Source organism: Parambassis ranga, chromosome 6 (genome assembly GCF_900634625.1).
Source record: "Parambassis ranga chromosome 6, fParRan2.1, whole genome shotgun sequence".
NCBI classification, from domain to species: Eukaryota; Metazoa; Chordata; class Actinopteri; family Ambassidae; genus Parambassis; species Parambassis ranga.
The window spans coordinates 9343303-9365913 of NC_041027.1; the positions used below are offsets into that span (position 1 = coordinate 9343303).

Below are 22611 nucleotides of genomic sequence, written 5' to 3' on the forward strand. Positions count from 1 at the left end.
TAACATGAGGTTTGTTATAAAAACAGTCGACCGGCCTGTATAAGAATGAATCCATCAAACTGATTTAAACTTCAACCGACATCTGAGGGATTAATCCACACAGAGAGAGAACAACAAATCATTTTTGTCAAAAGTTGTGTTCCCTCCTTCCAGCGGTTTGCTGTTTTTTTTTTTACAGAGTTCACAAAGTCACAGATGTCTCTGTGCTGCAGAAACGGACGGATTTTATTACTATTTGAACCCTGCTGACATATTAATCCAGGATGCAGCATTACATCTTGGTAAAGAGGTCCAGATAATTAATACGCCACCTTAAATCAATAAGAAAACACACTGCAGTATGTCTTTATTCTAATGGTACAAGTTGCTGCTGAGAGCTTATCAGCATCACTGAGACCTGGGCAGGGATGCTCAGAGCCAGCAGACGTTACAAACAGCGCCCCCTTTGGATGCACTGCTGCCATTACCTCAAAGTTTGTGTTGAACGTGAGAGATCAGTTGGAATGTCACAAAATGTTGTGCGTCCAGAACAAAAGAAACCTGTTTTCAGAAGCGACTTAATGTTTCCTGTCTTTACTGATGAAGAAACATTTGTTCATTTAAAGCAAAGGACTGCAGTGTCTTTATAAATGAAAAGATAAACCATACTTTTGTGTATTCGCATTGTTTAATATGTCATCTGGGTTTGTATCCATCTATGAAAGACACCCTTCAGGACCAAAATCTGTGTATTTTAATTTATACCTAGATCACAAAACAGTTTCATTTAAGAATTTATAAATTAAAAAAGTGATGTAAAAATGTACCAAATAATCTGTTAAAAATGCATCTTTGTATAAACTGTAATTTTAACAATGCAAACAGTGGAATTCTCAAATGTGCATTCGGAGGTAGGTATGTGCACGTTTAAGCTGTTGCTTAAACGTGCACATGGGGTTTTAGAGAATAGAATTTTAGCAGACAATATTGCTTAAGGACTTGTTCACACACTTGTGAACCTCCTCCTCCACCTCCTCCGTCTGCTGCAATCCACTTCAACCCTCACTAGATGGTGCAATTCTCCACTTTCTGCCATTGTGTATGTATGTATGTAGGAGCTGGTGCCCAAAAAAAACCCCACCAAAGACATTTCCTTTTTTGAGATTTTTTTTTTATTCTTAAAAATGACTCGGGATCTTGGAATTGCTTCACACGTGTCAGCTCTGACGTGGGCTCTCTTCTTCACCACCCTCCCACGTCAGCGGTACAGAAGTCATGCAGCTGTGTTGTATGCCGTCAACGCTCTATGGTGATCCTACTATAGTTTAAAGCTTTGTCACGGAGAAATCAAAAGCTGCAATGATTTTCAATATATTGATATGGATAATAATTGCATAGGATAATAGCCATGCTGTACAATACACATAAATATAAAACAATATGTCAGAATGATTAGTACATATCTCCTAAAGTAGGTTTATACATTATTCTCAACATGTAAGTGCATCATATAATATGAATAGTCTTTATATTAATGGTGATCTGATACATTGTTATATTGATTTAATACATACAGTAAAGTAAACCTTAATCAAATTTAGAGGGACATTGCAAAGCCCTTAAATGCAATAGATATGAATGGTATGCAGTGGAATGATAAAACTGTACACATCTGTCATACCAGATTATGGTGATATTTTCTTATACATTGCTGAGATTTTGTTTTTCCTCTATAACACATAGTACAGATTATCTACATGAAGCCACTCTCAGAGAAAAACAAACTGAAAAAAGAAGCCATTTCTGTATCAAACAGAAGGTCAACACCTTGCATGCATTACTGTAGAAGTAGTAAAAATGTAAAATATGTGGATAAGAGGGAAAGAAAACCAAAAAACGTCAACAACTGCATGCAGCAACAATGGTTATAATGTCAACAATTCCGATGCATACCTGCTGACCTCACACCCTCACACAATAAAATCATAAGGCATGCCTCGTTTAATTCCTCCACAAGCAAATGGCAGATACATCCTATGAACAACTGCTATGGAGCCCCCTCTTGTTTACCTTCATATGGTCAATACATGTGTAATGAGACCTGCACACAAAGAGAGAATTCAGTCAACATGTTGTTTGTGGCCACAGGCCTGTCATACATATTTATCATCAGGCCTCCTCTTAATAATTTAATACTTACTCAGCAGACGGGCTGCTCAGTTCGTATTCCTCTGACGGAGATTCTTGTCTTTGTGATTGTTGGTGGAATTGGTTTTCCTTTAGCAGGAGGCAAATGACACAAATGTTATCGATGGAACTGTTATACTGCTTTCAAATCACTGACTAAATAACTGATAGAATTGGCAGTGGATTATTTGTTTGGCAAAACAACTCACAACATCGACACACCACTTTTAAGCTTTTAAGAGAGACATTGATTTTTGAACGATCACTTTAACCGTTTATGGAACATTACTCAGTTGCAGCATTACTGTGAGGTAAACAATTTTTAGTTATAACTGTGGAGGAGTGCACCAGACCAGGATCCAGTTATATTTAAAAAAAAATCTCAGCATGATCTACATTCCTGTTTCTATCTTTACTTTTGTTTTAACTCCATATCAGGAACACAAGCTGGTTTTGGACCACTGTGAAACAGGCGAGCTACTGACAATGTGTTGTTGCTACAGTGATCCTGCTTATTTTTAGGAGCAATTTCCTGGTTGGAGAAATGAAGCCAGTGTTCAAGTTATAAATTTACCAGGATTTAGATGAACTCAGGGGCTGCCAACATGGCGACAGCCAGAGCACCCACACTGAGCCTTGAAACCACTTCAGCAGGTTCATCCATCTTTATGTACAGACTAGTCAAGACAAACCCTTTCACAAGATGTGTTACAAGGCCGACGTCTTTTGTTTGTGGCAAGCTTATGCTCCATTTATTTGCTGCCACGTCCCACCCCACTGGCAAATTACTGCCAAAAAACCACAGGAGGGTGCTGACAACAAAATCTATATCAATTGGCTTAAAAATTCGCCTACTCCTGCTCATTTTAACACGAAGATTAAACTGTTTCAAACATTAATAGTAACACCTACACCCGGTGTTGGGGAGTTCTCCACAGTGAGGTCTACAGACTGTCAGGAGTGACACGTGTGCCACGATAAAAACACACATTACTTTACTAAGCTAAACAGACAAACGGTAAATTTATACTTACGCTGGTCCAGCTAGGTCGTCATCTGAGGCAAAAAAGGAAAATATGGAGAAATGAGGTCCAGAAAATGAAATCAAAATCAAGCTGCACATGTTGGTGAAGTGTTTTAACTAACACATTGGCCCTGAGGATGTGGTTCATTTGTATGTGTGTGGAAAGACGGTGTTATGGAATGAGAAGGCAGCCTGGATGGAGTAACACAATATAGTCTGTCATGCTGAATAAAGGTACACTTCATGAATCCACTCACACACACACACACACACACACAGAAACGCAGTTGAACAGCGCATTAAAAAACTGCATGAACAAGCAAGGAAAGTTTCCAACAGGCAACATTTCAAATTAAAAAAAAAAAAAAAAAAAAAAGTAAAGTTGTCATGCACAGACAAGCAGCGCTCACAGAGAACATCTGTTCGGTCAGAGAGATTAGTCAGAAGCAGCTCCATCAATATCAGCCCTCTACTGTAGGTAATAAGTAAGTGAAGCAGTGTGGAACAGTGGTACGAGAAATGACTGATAAACACCATAGTTTCAATTCTCTACACTGACTTGCATGCTGTTTCACTGTTGCAGTAACAATGAGTGTGAGGTGTTATTTTGTAAAATAAAACACAGAGGAAGCTTAACAGAGCTGTGTAGTGTGCTGTGAACTAGAAGAAGATGAGGCTGAATGCTTATTGAAATTCATGAGGCATGCGAAGTCTCACACTTACCACAAACATGGTTTAGGTTATGCAATTTGGGAAAAGGGAGGGAAGGCGGGAGATATTACAACAATCTGTGAAAATATTCAAATCTAATCTAAATTGAAAAAAACACACACACACATGTAAAAAAAGGAAATATTTACAGTCAAAGCAAGAATCTTCTGTGAGATTCACGCAGCCATTTTGTGCTGCTACCGAGAGGCTCCTCAAGGTGACTTTAACACTCCTAAATTCTGCAACAGTGCAGTAGTGAAAGAGTAACAAACCTTAATGACAATCTATTCCTGTCTATCAGAGCCACCTCTGAGCTGTCAGTCATTCTCTGCATGTTGCATCTAATCAGCATGTGACACCATCAAAATTCTGTTTGAGGGGAAAAGGTCGCCAAATACCATTAATGCATAATTTACAATATCTGGATAATAAAGTACTCAAGTCATATCAGAAAATCGCAGGATGGCAAACGCAGGTTGCTAAATAATGAGTCTCGAGGCTGCACAAACATGGGACACCACAAGGTCCCTGGAAGCCATTAATAATTAAAAGTGTCCACCTCTGCAACACTAAAGTATCTTATTTCTAATGAATATTAAACACAGTAAAGTGTCCTGACAAGGTGCGACCTTCTGCAACAGTGTCTGCCTACTGGGCCTACCTCACCAGACTGAATTATTAAATGCAGGCACAACACAGTATCGGGTGACTGTGCTGGTGTCTCTGGTGAAGGAAAGTGTGCCACATACTGTATATTAAAAACTGAGCACTGAAAAAACAGCATCACTGGTGACTCACCGTCTTGTAAATCTTCTGGCTTCTTGCGCTTCTCATAAACAACAATGATGACGACCAGGATGATGATCTCAGCCAAAACCCCCAGAAGAGGCCACAGAGGGGCCAAATGGCTTCGGACCCTCAGCACAGACTTCTCGTCACGGTACCCAACAATGTTGCTGGCGTTGCAGTGGTACTCGCCGGGATCCAAAGTGATGTCCAGGTTCAAAATGTGGAGCTCGGTGTAGTTGTCTCTGCTGCTGACGAAGAAGCGTCCAGTCGTATTGTCGATTTCCTACCAAAGAATCAGAGAGAAATCCATAAAATAACTACTGAGAGTATTTTTTTTATTTATTTCACAAATCATCACAAATCACATTATCATACATACATTATGTTCATTCTCGCTTTAATGATTCACATTACAATGAATTGTACAATAAATTTAAGATTTTCTATTTGGTGTTGTCATAAATACAACTTGAGCTTGAATAATTAGAGTAAGTCGGTGTGAGTGAAGTGCTGCAAAGCCAAAGAGGATATTAACCTCTTAACCTCCAGTGATCTCAGTGTTTCCTGCTGCTTACAAGGCAAACATCCAGACTCCTGAAGGTTACTTAACATAACTGCAACCCACTGACACACATGCCAGTGCACCACGAATCATGTATGATATGTCTAATGATATTTTTTCCATAGCAAAACTCATTTGACATACCCTAAAAACGCCGTTCTCGAACTTGCGCCAGGTCCAGACTGGATGAGGATAGCCCACAGACTTACAGTACAGCAATGCGCGCTGACCCTCATTCTTATTCTCACTGCGTTTGTGGCCGGTAATCTCAGGAGAAGCTAAAACAGTGAAAGAGCGAGTGTTAAATACAATTAAATAAAAAAATTCTTTGATTTTTAACATTTTATTTACATATGTAGAGGCTTCTTGTTACTTGTTGTATCATTTGATATCAATTACCACCTTTCAGTGATCGGATAATATAACATAGTTTATTTATGTTCCTTTTTAGGTAAAATTCACAAAGCTCTTTCAAGAGTTTGAACAAAAGCAACAATAACTTGCATTAAAATAGCTGGAGCAGAGAAATCAAGCAGTCTAAATGACACCCCCCAAATAAAACAGTAACATTTACACCACATGTTAAGATTAAGAAACCTTTATTAGTCCCACAATGGGGAAATTGCATATATTATCTAATAAACCAGCATGTTGTAAAACTGCCTGTACGAACATAAATGTACACTGCCCCAGAAACCAATTTGCCTCCATAGCCATGCATGTGTGACAGCAGAAAAAGGCTGACCAGATTTTACCGTTGAGACTTAATCCCTTGCCATCAGACAAACAAGACACCATCTGCTGCCACTGAGCCGGGCAATGGCTGGATGGAGGTGTCAAGGGCGCCGGCTGCCCCTGAGCAGCCAGCAGAGCTGTTTGAAATCACAGGTCCTACACATGACGGGGCTGCTAGTGCTTGAGGACACATCTATCTGCGACATCTCTAATGTGCTCTGTAGCTCACAAATCAACACCTACATTTAACCTCGATGGTGGCGTTGGCTGGGGGAGCCAAGTCGAAGGTGTAGACACACATGTACACCCCGGCGTGTTCTCCTCTTGGTCTGTTCAGCCTGCAGAGAAAAAACACACCACACATCAAGTCACAGCAGCCTAAACATCTCCCTGAAACTCATGCAAAAGCTTTACCGTTTTACCAGCTACCTGTACTCGGTGTTCTTGTTTGGGCTGCGCGTCTCAGCGATCTCCTCCCCGTTCTTCATCCAGAAGCTCTCCTGGTGCCCACTGTGGGCGGTGGTCAGGTTGCACTGCAGGGTGAGGCTGTCACCTTCCACAGGAAGAGTGATGTGTTCTGAGGCAGCAATCGACGGCTCTGCAACAGAGACATACCTCAGCTACAACAGAAGGGATGCTTGCTTGTGCTGATGGGTGACGGTGTATAAGAAGATAAACGGTAAAACATTAAAAGGGTGCAGTCTAACACTACAGCCAACCAGACCTTAGGCAGAATAGCACAGACATAAGAGCTGCAAAGTGGGAGGAATTATTTCAGGCATCCGAGATCCTTGAAGTAGAAGTTCATTCCCTTTCTGATTCAGGTGGATGCCCGTTTAGTTTTTAACTCAAGTGATGAAGTAGTTTGAATTTGCTACACCCTGTCTCAATAGGGTTGGAAGCTAAAAGTCATGGTTGCTGTACAATGATTAAAAAAAAGGTCTTTCTCAAAAGTAGAGTTGAATAATGGCTCTGAGGACTAAAAATAAAGGATTTACAATATACATATATATTTCTATGTATCATAGTGCAGTCTGCAAACATTTAAAACAACACATAACAAGAAAGAAAATATGATAATTTAGGAAACTGAAAAAAACAGAAACCAAAATGAATGACAGAGGAAATGAAGGAAAACTGAGCTCTACTGGATGTATTTAAAACGATGTACTGAACTAAGGGATTGTAAAAGATAAAATGAGGACAAGATGATGGTGTTCTTCATTTTTCAAGTCTGTAGGGGGGGAGGATGGCACCTACAGAGGAAGCTAGTGGTCCTCTAGGGAGATCTGAGGGAGGCTGACTCACACAGGTTCTGAAGGGAGAGACGGGGGTGGCGGGGGTGGTTCTCTACACTGACCACTCACTCTGCAGCACAGTTATAGTGGCCTGAGCACGAATCCAGGTGGTGGCTGGATTCTGATGGAGGTCATTACGTCGCGGGTCGTTGCTGGCTCTGCACTCGTAGGTCCCAGCATCATCCAGTGTGAGATACGAGACCCCGAGCACGCTCACAGCGTTGATGCCGTAGGCTGTGCTAATAGAGACCCGGCGCTTACGAGCGCCGTCCCACAGCTGCCTGAAAGAGTCGGCCCGGTTGATCTCAGAGTACCACCACTGGATTTCAGGGGTAGGGTTACCTACCACGTCACAGTACAGCTCAAAGGTGTCGCCCGTGAGCTTAGTCTCAGAGAGGGGTGATTTCACAAAGCCCGCTGGAAGTGGTGGTTCAGAGGGGCAGAGTGTCCATAAAACAGAAGATGTAGAATGGAAAAGCAAGAAAATAACAGGTTAAATTAAAAGAGAAGACACAGAAGGATAAAAACAACATGATGTAAAAACACAAATTATATTAAAAATTTGAATGAAAATAAAAGATAAGAACAACTTATTGTCCAAGCTAATTTTTTGGTCAGTAATAATAAGTCTGCTTCATTTTCTGTGAAACAAATGACATCCACCATTTCCTAAAGCCTAGTGTGACGTAGTGATGGTTCTAATGCCTGTGAGAAAAGGTTTTTTTGGTAACAGACAAAGACGATGTCAGATCTGCCTGAGCCACTGTCACTGCTTTTCCTGTGAAGCTTGAACTGTTCGGCTGCTCTTGTCCAATTAATGACTTCACATAAATGTGTGTGCTATCCATGCAGCGCTCACTTCCAAAAGACCTCCATGTGACCTTGTCATTTCCAGTACCTCACATCTGTATGTTGAAGACATTTTTAGAAGAGAAGCATGTTTACATTACTGTTCTATAACAGGGGGTGTCACTGACAGAAGTCTATGCAATAGAAGCAAAACCAATGATCACAGTGAGAGAAGGACGGATGCGTGGGGGTGTAGTCATAACTATGGTCTATAGGCACCACGGAGAGCATGAGCTGGAGAGGAGATTTATAGAAGCTGCAGATCTGGGTCTGGGGAGCGCGTGGGCGCATGGTGATAGACCCCCTCCGTTTCCATAGAAGCACTCGACAGCAACAAAGTAGGAAGAGGAAGAGACATAGCCAACCAGATCCGGCAGACCAACACAACACAGACCATCACATGTTTTTATAGATATAGATTCTACAGCAAGTACCAATAAATAACATGCGCGTGCCTGAAAACCGACACCTCAGCTCCTAACACAGAAGTGCTGAGTGATGGACCCTGTCGCCTCTGACAGCAGAGATGTGTCAAAAAATGCTGAGCCGGTGGCCTTGACCCCGCACGCCATGCTGTACTGCCTAAGTGACATCACTCGCGTGAGGCGGATGCTAGCTTAGCTGTGGTTTGTGAATCAGTGTGTCTCATGGGTTTTTTTCATTTTTTTTTTCATTTTTGAACAATAGCTGCTGTTGTTGGTGTAAAACAGAGAATGAGCTACGCCTGTACTGATATTAAAGCTCAAGCTGTTGTTATTATGTGACCAAGATTTCACAGTACTATGAAGTAAAACAAAGAAAAGCATCACACTTGAGAAGCTGGAATAAAATCTTTGCAGCTCCACTCACTGGCTTGAAATAATCCTTTTGAAGAGAGGATATATTTATATATATATTAAAAAAAAAACTTAAGGAAAGGTTAATTTGTGATATTATGAAATTACAAAATTATTTGCTTAATGCCTTTTTGTATAATATGTTCCAAATGTTTTTTTTTTGCCTGTTACGTTTTTTTACGTATTATATCTTGCATGTGTTGTGTTTCTGCAGTATGTCCTGCATTAAATATGCATGCTTTTGTTTGTTTTCTTGGTGAATATGAGGGAATATGCATGTGATGTGTGGGTTGTTTCATGATATACTGTACACCCACTGTTTTACAAAATGTCAAAAAAAGATAAAATAACATCTTACAACAAGACTAGTACAAATATCTTCACAGCAGAACAACATCAGCAGAGAAATAGTAGTAGTGAGTAATCACATCAGCTCTGTATGTGATGCTTTTATAGCATCCTAGATTGCTTAGAAATTAATAAACAGCTTTCAGTTAATAGCTTTTAACCACATGTAGTGATGTCCTGTCATTGGCTGTGGACTCAAATGGTTAAATGGTGCTTAAACCACATAGCAGCAAATGAAACATCTAATCAAAAGGTTTCCATGTATGCTAATTTGTGGCTGATTAGTCAAACAGCAAATCTAACAGCACAACCTGACAACAGATGGCCAGGAATAGTCATAAGAGATACCTTCTCTGGAGTCTATTTAAACTGACTTAACATGAAGTGCTTCTGGCCACAGTCCCAGTTACTGTACCAACACATAAAGAGTAGCTGAACTCAATGTTAAACTATTAGTCTGTCAGAGCAGAAGGTCAACGCCACACACATCATTTAGTTTAACAAACACTTTAAAGTGAATGTGCACAAACGCATCAGCATCATGTGGCATCAGTTCAGACACAGTCCTGCAGTCATGCTCCTCATGCTGATGCTGAATTAGGATGTTTAAAAGCTTCAAAAACAGCTGAGCTGTGAAAGCTTTTATTTCCTGTTCCAAATTGGGACTGTGTTTGATGCTAAATATAACAGAAATGTACATTAATTATGAAACCAGCACACAAAAAAGAAGCAACGGTAGTGGTTCAACTGTAAGGTATCCAACTGTTGCACAAACAAAACGCATGCAAACGTCAGCATACAAGAAAACGGCACAACACGCTCAGTGCACAGGTTTAACAGGTGTTCAACCGTGTGAAAGGCTGAACTGAGACAGGACAGAAACAAATGTCCCTGCAGGGTGAAAGCCTGCACCTTCCTCCCGGCCCTCTCTCATCACTCACTACGCTCACATGCACAAAATATTGCGACAACACAGATGAGGTTTGTGTTCACAGAAGCTGTGCATAGAGTGGTTAATATAAAACACTGCCTCTGCCTTGTTACTTCCTTCCTTTCAGATTTCAATCACTACACAAGCACACTGTAGGCAGGTTGGGTTTCTTACAGCAACGCTCCCATGTGTCACAAACGAAGTGTGAAAACCAGTCAGAATATGCAGATTAAGAGGTAATAGTGCATTTTAGTACCCATTATATAAGTTTAATCAGATTTAGGATTTATATTATTTCTAGTTTTATCGTTGCTTGTATGCAGAAATGTTTGCTTTCAGGTCATCTAAATCTTGATTTCTCACATTTCAGTGTACCACCAAAGAAGGTTCAGAAAGCCAATGCAACAGCATCCTGGATTCTATCAGTGGCCGATTACATGCAGTTTACATGCAGAGAGCATACCTTGAACACTAAATAACTCTTATCACACTCAAAATACTAGTGCACATATAACAATCAATAATCATTTAAGAAAACAGCATTTGAATACATCAATGCGATCACGGGATTTAAACAAAACGTGGTTTTAAATAACAGCTTCTCTGCTGGCTGCAACCGACTGCACATCTATAGGGAACCTGACTGGTAATAGCTTCACGTATGAACAGCCATTATACAAATGGCTTCTGATATGTGGTTGGCTGCACAGTGTGTGTTAGCATCCTACATTACCAGCTGCAGATGGACAAAGAAATGAAGAGACAGAGAGCTCCCTGAGACCACCCTGAGTCAGATAAAGAAGAATTACTTCTGACCAAAAATGAGCTTTTTCTGCTTTATCTGATTGAAGAAGAGTCTGAGTGGGTGTGCAGTATAGGAAGAGAATGTGTAATGCAATCCTACACATGGTCCACAAGGCCAAAGCTGAACACACTCTCAATTGTCAGCCACACACAGAGAGACAGTCGCACCAACAGATACTCAGCTGAGAGAGGGTTACACTGCCCTAATCTGTTCGGTGGGGATGAGATTTATGAGCCGTGGGTCATTTAGACAAGTAGAACTGTGCTGTGAGAAATCAATGGCCCTCTGCAGTGCAGCACATCTCAGCGAAGAGTTAACAGATTCAGTGTTGTAAGAGGACATTAAAGCCGTGGATCCCAGTGCAGCATCTCTGTTCTAAAAATAGAAGCATGCAGCAAAATGGACTGATGCTATTTACAGAGCAGCACTGCTCAGGTCCTACATCTAATTACACGGGCCTGCACCATGGGCTTCATTACCAGGAGGTAGGAGGAGGGCAGAGGCGCACACTGGATTCCTCAACCACAGACCCAAGCGTGACAGCATGTTGATTGTGTGTGTGTGTGTGTGTGTGTGTTTGTGTGTGTGAGTGAGTGTGTGTGTGTGTCACCTTTTCCTCAGCCTAATGAGCGGGACCTTGCAGACTGCAGGCTCATGTATCGGTTCTGTATTCTGCTCTACACTTAAAGGACATTTTAGGGACATCACACAGGCCTCCGTGTGGCCCACATCCGCCTAACGAATACAGATTGTAACCTATTAATCATTTATTGACCCGTCGTTTTTTTTAATGCAGGAGAATCAAAGCATCGATTCACATGTTTGTCTTTTAGTGTCACGTTAAGGGATTATCTAACGAGGCTTGTGAGACACATCGCTCCTAATGATTAAAAGAGTCTTCAAACGATGAATTAAAAATGCCCCCCAAAGTGACTGCGGGCGTCTACTCCTCCATTTAAACCGTATTTTCGCCATGATGCGGCTTCACCGTCACATATTTTCAGTAAACAGAGCTCATACCGTTCTGGGAAGAGACGGACTGCAGCATCAGCGCTCCGAATATCGCCACCGAGAAGGACATGACTGCAGCTCTTCCTTTTCCAGGTATCATCTTCGGAGACGGTGGATGGGGAAAATGCCGGTAGGTGACCTGAGTGGGTTATGATGCTGCTCCTGAGGAAGATTCGCACCCTCCGGGTCGTGTCAAACACGAAAAAAAGCGAAGTGTCGCTAGGTAGACTAGCAGGAGCCCGCAGCGCTGCTACTGCTGCTGGCTACCTGTGCTGCTCTGCTGACAGCCCGGTGCAGCGAGGGAGACACCTTTTTTTTTAACCAGCCCTGAAATCCTAAAATCCCGCGAGATCTTGAGAGGAGCGCAGAGCGTGAGAGAGAGGAGCCGGTACATCACACAATGTTCAATCACTTAAGTGGAGCAGAAATCAATTATGAAAACAATGAACAAGATGGACGCTGTAATTTCACTAAGACAGGCTGAAACATGGACACATGTCCGGAAGGTTGATTTTCTTTTATTATAAACACAGCATGAAGTTTCTCATAATAATAATCATGAAATAATTACAGAGACTAATATAGAAACAAACTCATAATGAGAAATGTCATGATAATAGCAAGGTACTGGAATGAGAAATTATACATGTGAGCCATTATTATGATATATGTAGTCTATCTGTCTGATATACAAACAATTGAATCATATTGTTAAATAGTTGCTTAAGTCAAAGGCATGCACTGTAAGTAAGTGCAGTAAATTAGAGTTGTTTCTTAATTTATCGACTTTAAATTAAAATGTGTGGTTTTAACCTCCTGCTCAAATAAGTTGCTGATTTCAAAAAGTTATTTAAAATGTTGGTGCTATGCCAGAAATGCTGACAAGTGACCAGCTTCCAATTTAGCTAAGTTGTTAGCTCACTGGGTAGTATAGTTTGACCTTTGACCCCTTTGACCATTTTTTTATAATATAGTCATAAAAAAAATAAAAAGTGTCTGTATTCTGATTACCACATCTAAATTAGACCACAAGCATCTATTGTAGGTGCTAAAAATCCCAAACACAACAATAGCACAATGCCGTCCATACTCACATAAAACAAACCGTATAGAGGGCACCTTAATGTGTGTGTGATTGCTTTAAGTACACTCTTGTTTAGACTGCACCTCAGCTTCTTCGAGTGGCTTTACCTTGATCCTTCTTTCTATGTCGTGTCTGACAAAGTCATATCTGTTGTCACTGTTGTCTGTGAGGTCTCTCCGGATGGTGGTGGTCCTGACACATAGAAATTGTTGCCAAAATCATGATCAGCTAGTTTTGCTCATGTAGACTAATATTGTTGCTGCCACCAGTAGAAAGAGCATTTCTCAGTCACTGACGCTGAACCATTTTTAGACAGCAGGCCGTTTAGTGCTGAGCATGGCACTACAAGGAATTAATAGTGTCATAGGTCAAACAGTTTCTCACTCTGGCTAAGCCCTGGCAGCACCTGAGGCTTTAAGTAGACTTTTAATCCTAAAGTCAAATCACTATTTGACATCTCTCTTCACAGCAACATCACATATACTGCATGTCCTTGGTCTGTTTCAGCTGTCAGACAAAGGAGTTGTGTAGTGTGGGAATATAAAAAGTAATTTTAAAGATTGTTTTGTCATGTGAGACCTGTGATTCTGTATTAGATTTTGGGCTTTGACTTTAACTTTTAAGAGAAGTTAACCAGTATAGTTTCACATCTTTCCTTTTTTCTTTGCTCTGTTTTTCAGGTTGGTGGACCTGTAAAGATTTTAGACAGGATGATAGCCTTTAATGGCACAGCTTCATATGGCACACTATGCCATGAATTACGTGCTAATGGAGAGTGTTACATTCAAATGGTCTGTAAATAAGCAGGCTTGATTTTGCTATTAACCCTTGTGCAACGTTTGCAAACACTACCCTTATGTGTTGTTCGGGACAAAAACGTCCCCTAACTTTAACGGTTTTAAAAATATATCAGATAAATATTGTTTTGAAATTTTTTTGCATAGACCTTTTAATTAACTTCAGTTCTGATCAACAGTAGTAAAAAAATCATTTTCCCCCAGGATTTTAACCCTTTAATCACCAATTTTATAAGGGGTGGTGCAAATAAATGGAAAAAAACACACAAAATGGCTCATTTTTAATAGAAAAGGTGAATGTGGACTGGATTTTTTTTTAACCTTTATTACAGTCTTGGTCATGTCAAATATCAGTAAAAAAATGACTTTATTGCATTATTAGTTTTTGCACAGCACTGGATTTTCATTTTTTTCTCCCTAATGTGTTGTTCGTGGCCATTTTTGTCCCATAGACTTCCATTATAACCACATTTTTTGACTGCACAGCCATGGCACTACATAATCATATTAACAAAATTTATGTAAAATTAAGCTTGTTGAGTAAAAATGATTCAATTTGCTCACATATTGACAAAGTTATGGCCAAAATAAACAGAAAAATTACTCTCAGAGGACAAAAATGTCCCGAACAGTGCATAAGGGTTAATAATATTGTTGAAGAAATTTTTTCCTGAAAGCTTTTATGCTTTAAAAAAATAACAGCTTTGAAAATGTTAGTCACAAAATCATCAGGACATTTTAAACATCAGTCAGTCCTTCAGTTATTCATGTGTGTGTGTGTGTGTGTTTTTTTTGATGAGTTGCAGTGGTTAAAATCTATGTGATAATTCATAGGTTAACGGTTTCTTCTTTCATTCCTGTTCTCTATTTTCACAGTGAAATATTTTGATTATGAAACTCCATGTATTGTATGTTTATGGATTTTTCTCACTGACTTTCTTAAATAAAATGTGAACGGCATTATTTTCATAGTGTTTCATCCACAGGACTGTAAACACCTATATCAATGGTTGTAGAAGGACACAGATGTTCATACAACACTGTGAATCACATGTAGCTCTGTCTTGCTTGTGCTGCCATCTACTGTCAAACTAGTGCATAACCACTCACACTAATAAATACATGAAATATACCATATTAAAGTGCTTCACACAGGGCAGGAGTTTCTGCATTAACTCTTCGTCACCTAATAATCACACCAAGAAGAAATCTTCATTCTTATCATACTTAACTTTTTTTCCCAGTACAAACCAGTCTCCACAATAAAGTTACAGCTGAGGTGCAGATAAATATTGTGGTCAGCAAAGCTGCGATGACATCAACACAGCTGTAAGCGAACCAAGACATTCTGAAGGACTGTGTCTACAGATGATGGGCTCCTTTATATCTTATAACGTATCCAAAACACAGCCTGATCCAGAGGTGTCATGGGCTGAACTCTGTGCAGCCTGGAGAGCGCCTGCATGTTGTCTGTATGTGGAATTTTAAAGAACCGTCTTCAGTGCATGTGCAAAGATGTGTCTGTCCAACATGCCAATGTCTACGATCACAGCTGCTCCCTTTGCTCTGATTTCTGGAGAGATAGGCTGATCACTCCATTGGTGCCTCCGCGGGTTACAAACAGGCTCAACTTTGGGTGTTTTAAGAGGTGGTTCTGTTGCAGCCATTTGTTGCCCATGCTGGCAGGCCTTTGATCCTCATACCTCCATATGCCTTTAAGAGACAGCTGAGCAAATGCTGCAGCAATTTCTTCAGAGCTATGTAGAGGAAGCTTTTCATCACAATGACCCCATGATCTCCAGAACCCTGGACAAACTCCTGTAATTGGGCTCTGTGATGTATGATAGTGTATACATCCCAGCAGTGTAACTCAGAACATGTTTTATTAATTGAGGGAAAGTCATCCTATCTGCCAACTCTGTTGCAGTGAAGGGAATGTAAGAGAGGGGCGAAGGAGCAGCAACAAAGTGAGCTTCACCTTGAATGGTCCACCTAACATGGAAAACCAGAGGAACTTGGAGCCAGCATTGCCCCTCCACCAATTCCAGGGTCAGTTAATACTAGGTCATTTGGCAGCATGGAACAACTGCATCAGGTTTTTGTCTTGAGGCGATTTTTAAGGTCTTTAACACATAAAAAAACCCCACACAAGAACCATTTGTACTGCTGCAGAATAGGATGCACACTCATATATGAGATGGAACAACATGTGTTTCTCATATTAATGTAAACTGAATAATAACTTTAACTTGTTTTGATTACGCTATATCACAGAACTGGGACAAACAGTTGTGAGAAAATATTTAGTTTTGGGCCCCTGTTACCTGCAAGATTCCATCAAATAGTGTGATAGAATACGCAGGAAGCTATAATTAATACACATAGACCTATATGCCAACCAATACCATATTTCCCAGGTATTAACATGTAAACCTGTTTATGAGAATGTATTACCTGTTTTACACTGTACACACTTGTATTTTTTAATATATATACACACACACACACACACACACACACACACACAAATCTTGTGGTTTTTGTTTTTTTTGGGGGGCCCCTGGACATCTGACAAATACATTTTAATTTATTTTATATCTAAATATTATGTGTAGCCCTGAATTGTTGATGTATTTTCTATTGTTTGTGTGGTGTCTGCCACTATATTGGTGCCATAAATAAAATGAAGTAAGATACAAAAACATTAGTTTAGTGCCATAACTCTAAAAAAAACGCCACTGACAGCGTGCAGCACATATAGGTTTATATAAAGCTGCCCCTCCAGCCCTTTGTTGTTGTTCTCACGCTAACATGCGAGAACCGTAGACCCGAGTCGACTGCGCGGTCGCATTCCGCCCCGACTTCCCCTCTGCCAGCGGCCTGGTGGTTTGAGATGAGTAGAAGATGTCGGTTTCGGGGCTGAAGGCCGAACTGAAGTTTCTGGAGTCAATTTTTGACCCAAACCACGAACGATTTAGAATAATAGACTGGAAACCCGATGAGCTCAGTTGCCAGTTCAACGTAACGGGAGAGAAGCTGCTGATCATTCACTGCAACATCACGGTGAGTCCAGGCCAGCTCTGCTGCGCACAAGCTAGCCCAGCCACTGACTAACGACTGAAACCAAATCAGTCCGCGGAAGGTACCGTGTTTACTAATTAACTACAAATAAAAGTGTTCGCTTCTATTATCATTTGGTGTTAAGACATCCACATTAAAGAAACCACGTGGATTAAATAATCCAATGTACACCCAGTGTTAAATTCACTTTGAAAAAGTGTACAATAAAACGTCGAAGAGTAACGACGCTGCGGTAGCTTTGGCTAGCCTGTTAACTGAAAGTAACGTTAGCTTGTTTTGTTAGCCAAAATAACTGCGTTACTGTTGGCAGGACTACAGCGGCTAACTTTGTAACTACTGGATCGTATGTAGTTTAATCGTGGCGTTATTCAGTGTGAGTGTGTGTGTGTGTGTGGGTATCCCCACTATCGCATCTGATTTTAAACAACATTTCAGTCGATACGTTTGTCTGAACTGATGAAGTATCGATCACGTCTTTAACGTTAAATACAGGCGGTTTACAGGAATGATGTTCCGCAGTTTTCTGCCTTTTCAGTAAATAGACCGATCCCAGGTTTGAACTCAGAATAAAATAAAGCTGCTATCTACATGAAAACGAAGTAGTGTAAACGCGTCCTGACTGTATTCGACTTTTCCGATCGACTAAGGATCTGTGATAGTGTTCATTTAGATTGATCAGGTAGATACAAAGATGGGCCCGAGAGATTAATGCATTTAAACGACAACTGCTAGATTCCTTATTTCATTATTGGTCATTTAGATTGATCTCTATCTTAACCATCGCAGAATGTGACAGCAGAGGCTCACTCTCATCATTCAGGGTGCACATAGCATGGTGAACGTTTTTGAGAACCTGACCACATCCTCCTCTCAGCTGCAGAAACACTCATACAGTTACACTTATGCACATTTTGCGAAGGCAGACAGGCTTTTAAAAATGTTTTGATGGTCATGTCATATGGAGACTCGGCTGAGTCAGTCTCAGAAAAGCTAGAATACATTCATGCACACTACAGTCCTCCAGAGAACTGTGTAGGACACTGATCAGCATGCACAGAATATATATATATATATATATATATATATATATATATATATATATATATATATATATATATATATAATCTGTTTTTGTTGCATGCACCATTCAGCCACATTTATATGGAAAAAAATAGGTGCCATCATTTGAATTCTGCGTTGCATTGCCACTTTTTGTGGAGCCAGCAGACATATTTTGGCATTTGTTCGGTCTGCTTTGTACCTTGGTGATGGGCAAGTGGAAAGTGGTTAGTGGCAGTGCTTATAACTACATCTCTCTGACACATTTCCATCAACATTGTAGAGGAAACTCAAAAGTGTTTACCTCTCATTTATTTATTGATGTGTATTGTATAGTCTGCAAAACAATATTTCTGTGTTCTCCACACAACAGTCGAACTGTCTTATGACTTGTGATGAACACAACTGCGATATAATAATCACTCATCGTAGATCTATGCATGACATTTATTTTGTTTAGCTTTATTTTATGTCGTTATAAGTGGAATTGTCTCTCAAATCCTCAGTTCTGTAAACTGTTGAGTCATGAATTAATTTCCATGTCTTATTATTGTCTGTGTTGCAGGAATCATATCCATCAACACCACCAATATGGTTTGTTGATTCAGATGATCCAAGCCTGGCTGAAGTGTTGGAGCGCTTAGAGGATGTGAGAAAAGGCAGCACATTGGTGCGTTGTCCAGTATGGATCTCGCTTCACACAGCACAAAATGAAATCACAAACTGTATCTAAGGCTATACACTTCAACAACTGTCTGGTATTTATTGACATTTAATTCCTCTTATTTTGCGTACAGCTTCTTCAGCAGTTGAAGCGCCTCATTTGTGACCTCTGTCGCCTTTACAACCTGCCACAACATCCAGATGTAGAAATGCTGGACCAGCCTCTACCTGCTGGCCCAATTACCCAGGAACGAAAGGTAGAGACGGCAAGCAAGAGTCAAGCTCGCTGTCTTTTCTTTATTTTATTCAGAAGCTTACTGTTTACGCATTTTATTATAGCATGGGCCACCAGACGAAGTGACATCTGAAGAGGAAGAGGAAGAAGAAATGGGAGAGGTGCCTAAAGATTTACCTGACAGTCCCTTAGATTCATATTATCACAACCTTGTTACATCCTGTTTCTAAACATCATTGATGCACTGTGGCAGCAGGACATTGATCTGGATCCAGACCTGGACCATTACGAGATGAAAGAGGAGGAGCCTGCGGATGGAAAAAAGTCAGAAGATGACGGGATAGAAAAAGAAAATCTGGCTATCCTGGAGAAAATTCGTAAAAACCAGAGACAAGATCACTTGAATGTGAGTGCCCATTCTGTTCATGTGTTGGTTGAGGGGCTGCTTCTGCATATCTCATTTGAGCCTCAGGATTACTCAAGACAACAAAACACGGTCTCCTTGGCAGGACAGTCGTTTGAAATTTAACTAGACATCAGATTTGTACAACCTCTGGTATGCTTCCTCTTTGTCCAGGTGTCTTACTGTATGTGTATCTTTGTGATTCTCATCGCAGGGTGCAGTCTCTGGCTCAGTGCAAGCCTCAGACCGCCTAATGAAGGAACTCAGGGAGATCTACAGGTCACAGAGTTACAAGACAGGTGAGTAAATGACACATTTATCTATAGTTTTTATAGTTTTCTCATCTGCCGATGGACGCTAAGCTTTGTAATTGTGACTTATTTCTAGGTATTTATTCAGTTGAGCTAGTCAGTGACAGCCTCTATGAGTGGCACGTCAAGTTAAGGACGTAAGTGCTTACACTGTTTTTCTTTTAATTATTATTATTTTTCATTTTTGAAAGTATTGCATGTTCTTTAAATTTGATTGATTCGCATTTGATTAAACACATCATTCTTCATTACAGGGTAGACCCAGATAGTCCATTACATAGTGACTTGCAGGTCTTAAAAGAAAAGGAAGGAGTGGACTACATTCTTCTCAATTTCTCTTATAAAGTGAGTCCTGTCTGTATGTTTCTCTGTTATTCAGTTTTTGTGAGGGTGAGTGCACAAACTCAAAACGCATGTTTTTTTTTTCTTGTATGACAGGATAATTTCCCTTTTGACCCACCTTTCGTACGGGTTGTCTCACCTGTGCTGTCTGGAGGGTGAGTATATATCGTTGCTTACATTAAAATATATCTCAGAAAAAAGTATTCACTTTTATCCAAATTGCAGAGTTTCAAATCTACATATGATTTTTTTTTCATTTTTGTCAGTTATGTTTTAGGAGGAGGAGCCTTGTGCATGGAACTTCTCACCAAACAGGTACATTAATACTTTGATTATGTGCACCTCATTGAATTTAGCTCAATCACACAATCTCCCTGTGTGTGTGTGTGTGTGTGTTTTCAGGGCTGGAGCAGTGCCTATTCCATAGAATCTGTCATTATGCAGATAAATGCAACCCTGGTTAAAGGCAAAGCCAGGGTGCAGTTCGGAGCCAATAGGGTAACAGACATGCTCATGTTTTGCTTCTCAAAGATGTGGCAGTGGGGAAAAAGAACCGTATTTTGTTCTTAATAGCGATATTTTCTGTTATCATCACTTCTATTTCAGAACCAGTACAATCTTGCCAGAGCACAACAGTCATACAAATCCCTGGTGCAGATTCACGAAAAAAACGGTAAAGAAAATATACATGAATGATTGGAGCTCATCATACACCCTGATGGATTCTGTTGTGAAAATGTCTTCCTTCTGTTCCTCCAGGCTGGTACACACCACCTAAAGAAGATGGATAGGGAGCTACTACCACTATGCACTGGGATCATGTCTTTGGGTCACTTTGTTTTCTTTGGAATAATTTCCCTCTCTGACTCACTGGGAATATATCATCATCTTTTTTTTTTTTTTTTTTTTTTGCGAGAACCATCTCGTTGGCTCATCTGACAAGTATTCCTTCACCTCGCTCCAGGAAAGACTTTGTCGTGGCCTCACGTTGCTTCTCCCCTCAGTGTTTTAGAGAGGAGGATGATGTGAGGGTATCACCAGTCCTGTTTTCTAAATATGCTCATTTGTCTTTAAAAAAAAAAACTGTTCTCCTTTTAAATGTGGGGAAACACTTTTTCTTTAGCTGCTTTGACAAAGTGGGCTTCAGTCAGTTTACCCGTCTTTAAATGGGGAATTTCAAAGAAGATCGATACTAAAACTCCTCACCTCATCACACCCATTTTTATTGACTGCAGTTTTATTTCTTTTGTTTTTCTTTTGGAAATTACCTGGTACATAAATGCAAATATTATTTTAGAGATCTAATTTTGCATTTTTTTTAATTATTATTATTATTATTTGAGCATCCTAGACAATAAATGAGCCAGTTTCACATTATGAAAGCTTATCTTAAAATCGATGTGCTCGGTATCTTTTAGCTCTTACTTTTTAAAACTGTGGGCCGAACAGAATCAAAACACTTCAAAGCTGCTGAATGCAGATCGGCTGTTGCTGTTGTTGGAACAAATCAACCACAGGTTAATAGGAAGGCCAATGGATATAGAATTATATAGGCACCTGCATATTTTTGGCTTCATAAGGTTCTCTCAGAAGATGAGTGTTTTGACATTTTGGAAGTTTTAACAGGCCTAACCTTAAAAGCTGAGTGGCTCTTTTTGCCTTATTATGTTACCAGTCCTGCAAGTGCTATTGGTCTATCTGTTGAGTATAGTAGAGGCTGATGGCTAGTGTGATGCTGACAGTAAAGCCCTTTGTGTTCGGCGTTAACAGCATGTTGTACTGCAGCATCATTATTGAATGGAGTCACACTTTTTTAGGAAAATCTCCTGGTATGGGCTGTACAGAGAAATTAAATTAAGCTAACGTAGATGTTTGATATTTTGTCGTTCTGCCCATTTTTACAGCAAATTTGTTACATCTCCCAAACATAAATTGATGTGGTTTGCCCCCGCCCGTTTTGAACAGCTGCTTTTATCTCCTCTCTGCAGAGTAGGGCTTCTTTTTCCACCACAATACACAGGAGATTTGTTTCCATGTTAGTTTGGGAACAAGGTCACTAATTGTGTGATACCAACCCAGAAGATACCTGTATCAAAGTGTATATTTTAACTCTGACCATGCAACATACTGTATGTAGTACAGCCACCAGTACTGCTGTTCCCCACGCTACAGGACACACACACACACTGTATCTATCAATCTTTTGGCTCTTTTGCAGGTTATTTGTTAACACTGTCTGCAAAAGTATGTTTGAAGGGCAACTCAGGTAACAAACAATATCTTAGGACGGGGATCTATACATGTCGGGGTGAATTAGTGCTCTGTGCCACTGACGTTGCTCCCCCGCTGATCTGATGTCAGGCAGACACAAACATTAAATGAATTCATACTGTAACTGAGCTTTACAGTGTGGGTAACATGCTGTTGTAGTCCGAACAGTGGGACACACAGACAGAGCAGCATGATGATCACCTCATGTTATAGCTTATCAGAACCCACATGGGGATTTTAGTGCGACTTTTACATTTTCCTGATTAGAAATGTTTGCACAAATGGCAGCAATGTGCCTGA

The 22611-nt window shown here is 40.2% G+C and overlaps 2 protein-coding genes across 4 annotated transcripts; one reads left to right on the forward strand and one right to left on the reverse strand.

Annotated features, from left to right (window-relative positions):
- Positions 1-1174: 1174 nt before the first annotated feature.
- Positions 1175-12408, reverse strand: LOC114437201 (neuroplastin-like). 2 transcript variants are annotated; one of them, XM_028407726.1, is made up of 8 exons: positions 12075-12408; positions 6417-6585; positions 6231-6325; positions 5397-5530; positions 4700-4973; positions 3201-3222; positions 2180-2256; positions 1175-2080 (listed from the first exon to the last, which is right to left on the reverse strand). In XM_028407726.1, exons 1-7 carry the CDS (start codon positions 12163-12165, stop codon positions 2196-2198), a joined length of 846 nt encoding a protein of 281 aa, XP_028263527.1. In that variant the 5' UTR covers positions 12166-12408; the 3' UTR covers positions 1175-2080; positions 2180-2195. The 2 variants fall into 2 exon arrangements, with proteins under 2 accessions (XP_028263527.1, XP_028263528.1); XM_028407727.1 differs by having other exon boundaries at positions 3201-3210; positions 12075-12401.
- Positions 12409-16756: 4348 nt separating this feature from the next.
- On the forward strand, positions 16757-21916 carry LOC114437279 (ubiquitin-conjugating enzyme E2 Q2-like). 2 transcript variants are annotated; one of them, XM_028407886.1, is made up of 13 exons: positions 16757-17009; positions 18652-18756; positions 18884-19006; positions 19089-19145; positions 19238-19390; positions 19602-19686; positions 19775-19835; positions 19953-20043; positions 20137-20195; positions 20307-20355; positions 20443-20538; positions 20647-20713; positions 20800-21916. In XM_028407886.1, the coding sequence occupies exons 1-13, from the start codon at positions 16851-16853 to the stop codon at positions 20829-20831; spliced, it is 1137 nt and encodes a 378-aa protein (XP_028263687.1). In that variant the 5' UTR covers positions 16757-16850; the 3' UTR covers positions 20832-21916. The 2 variants fall into 2 exon arrangements, with proteins under 2 accessions (XP_028263687.1, XP_028263688.1); XM_028407887.1 differs by having other exon boundaries at positions 19241-19390.
- The last annotated feature ends 695 nt before the right edge of the window (positions 21917-22611 follow it).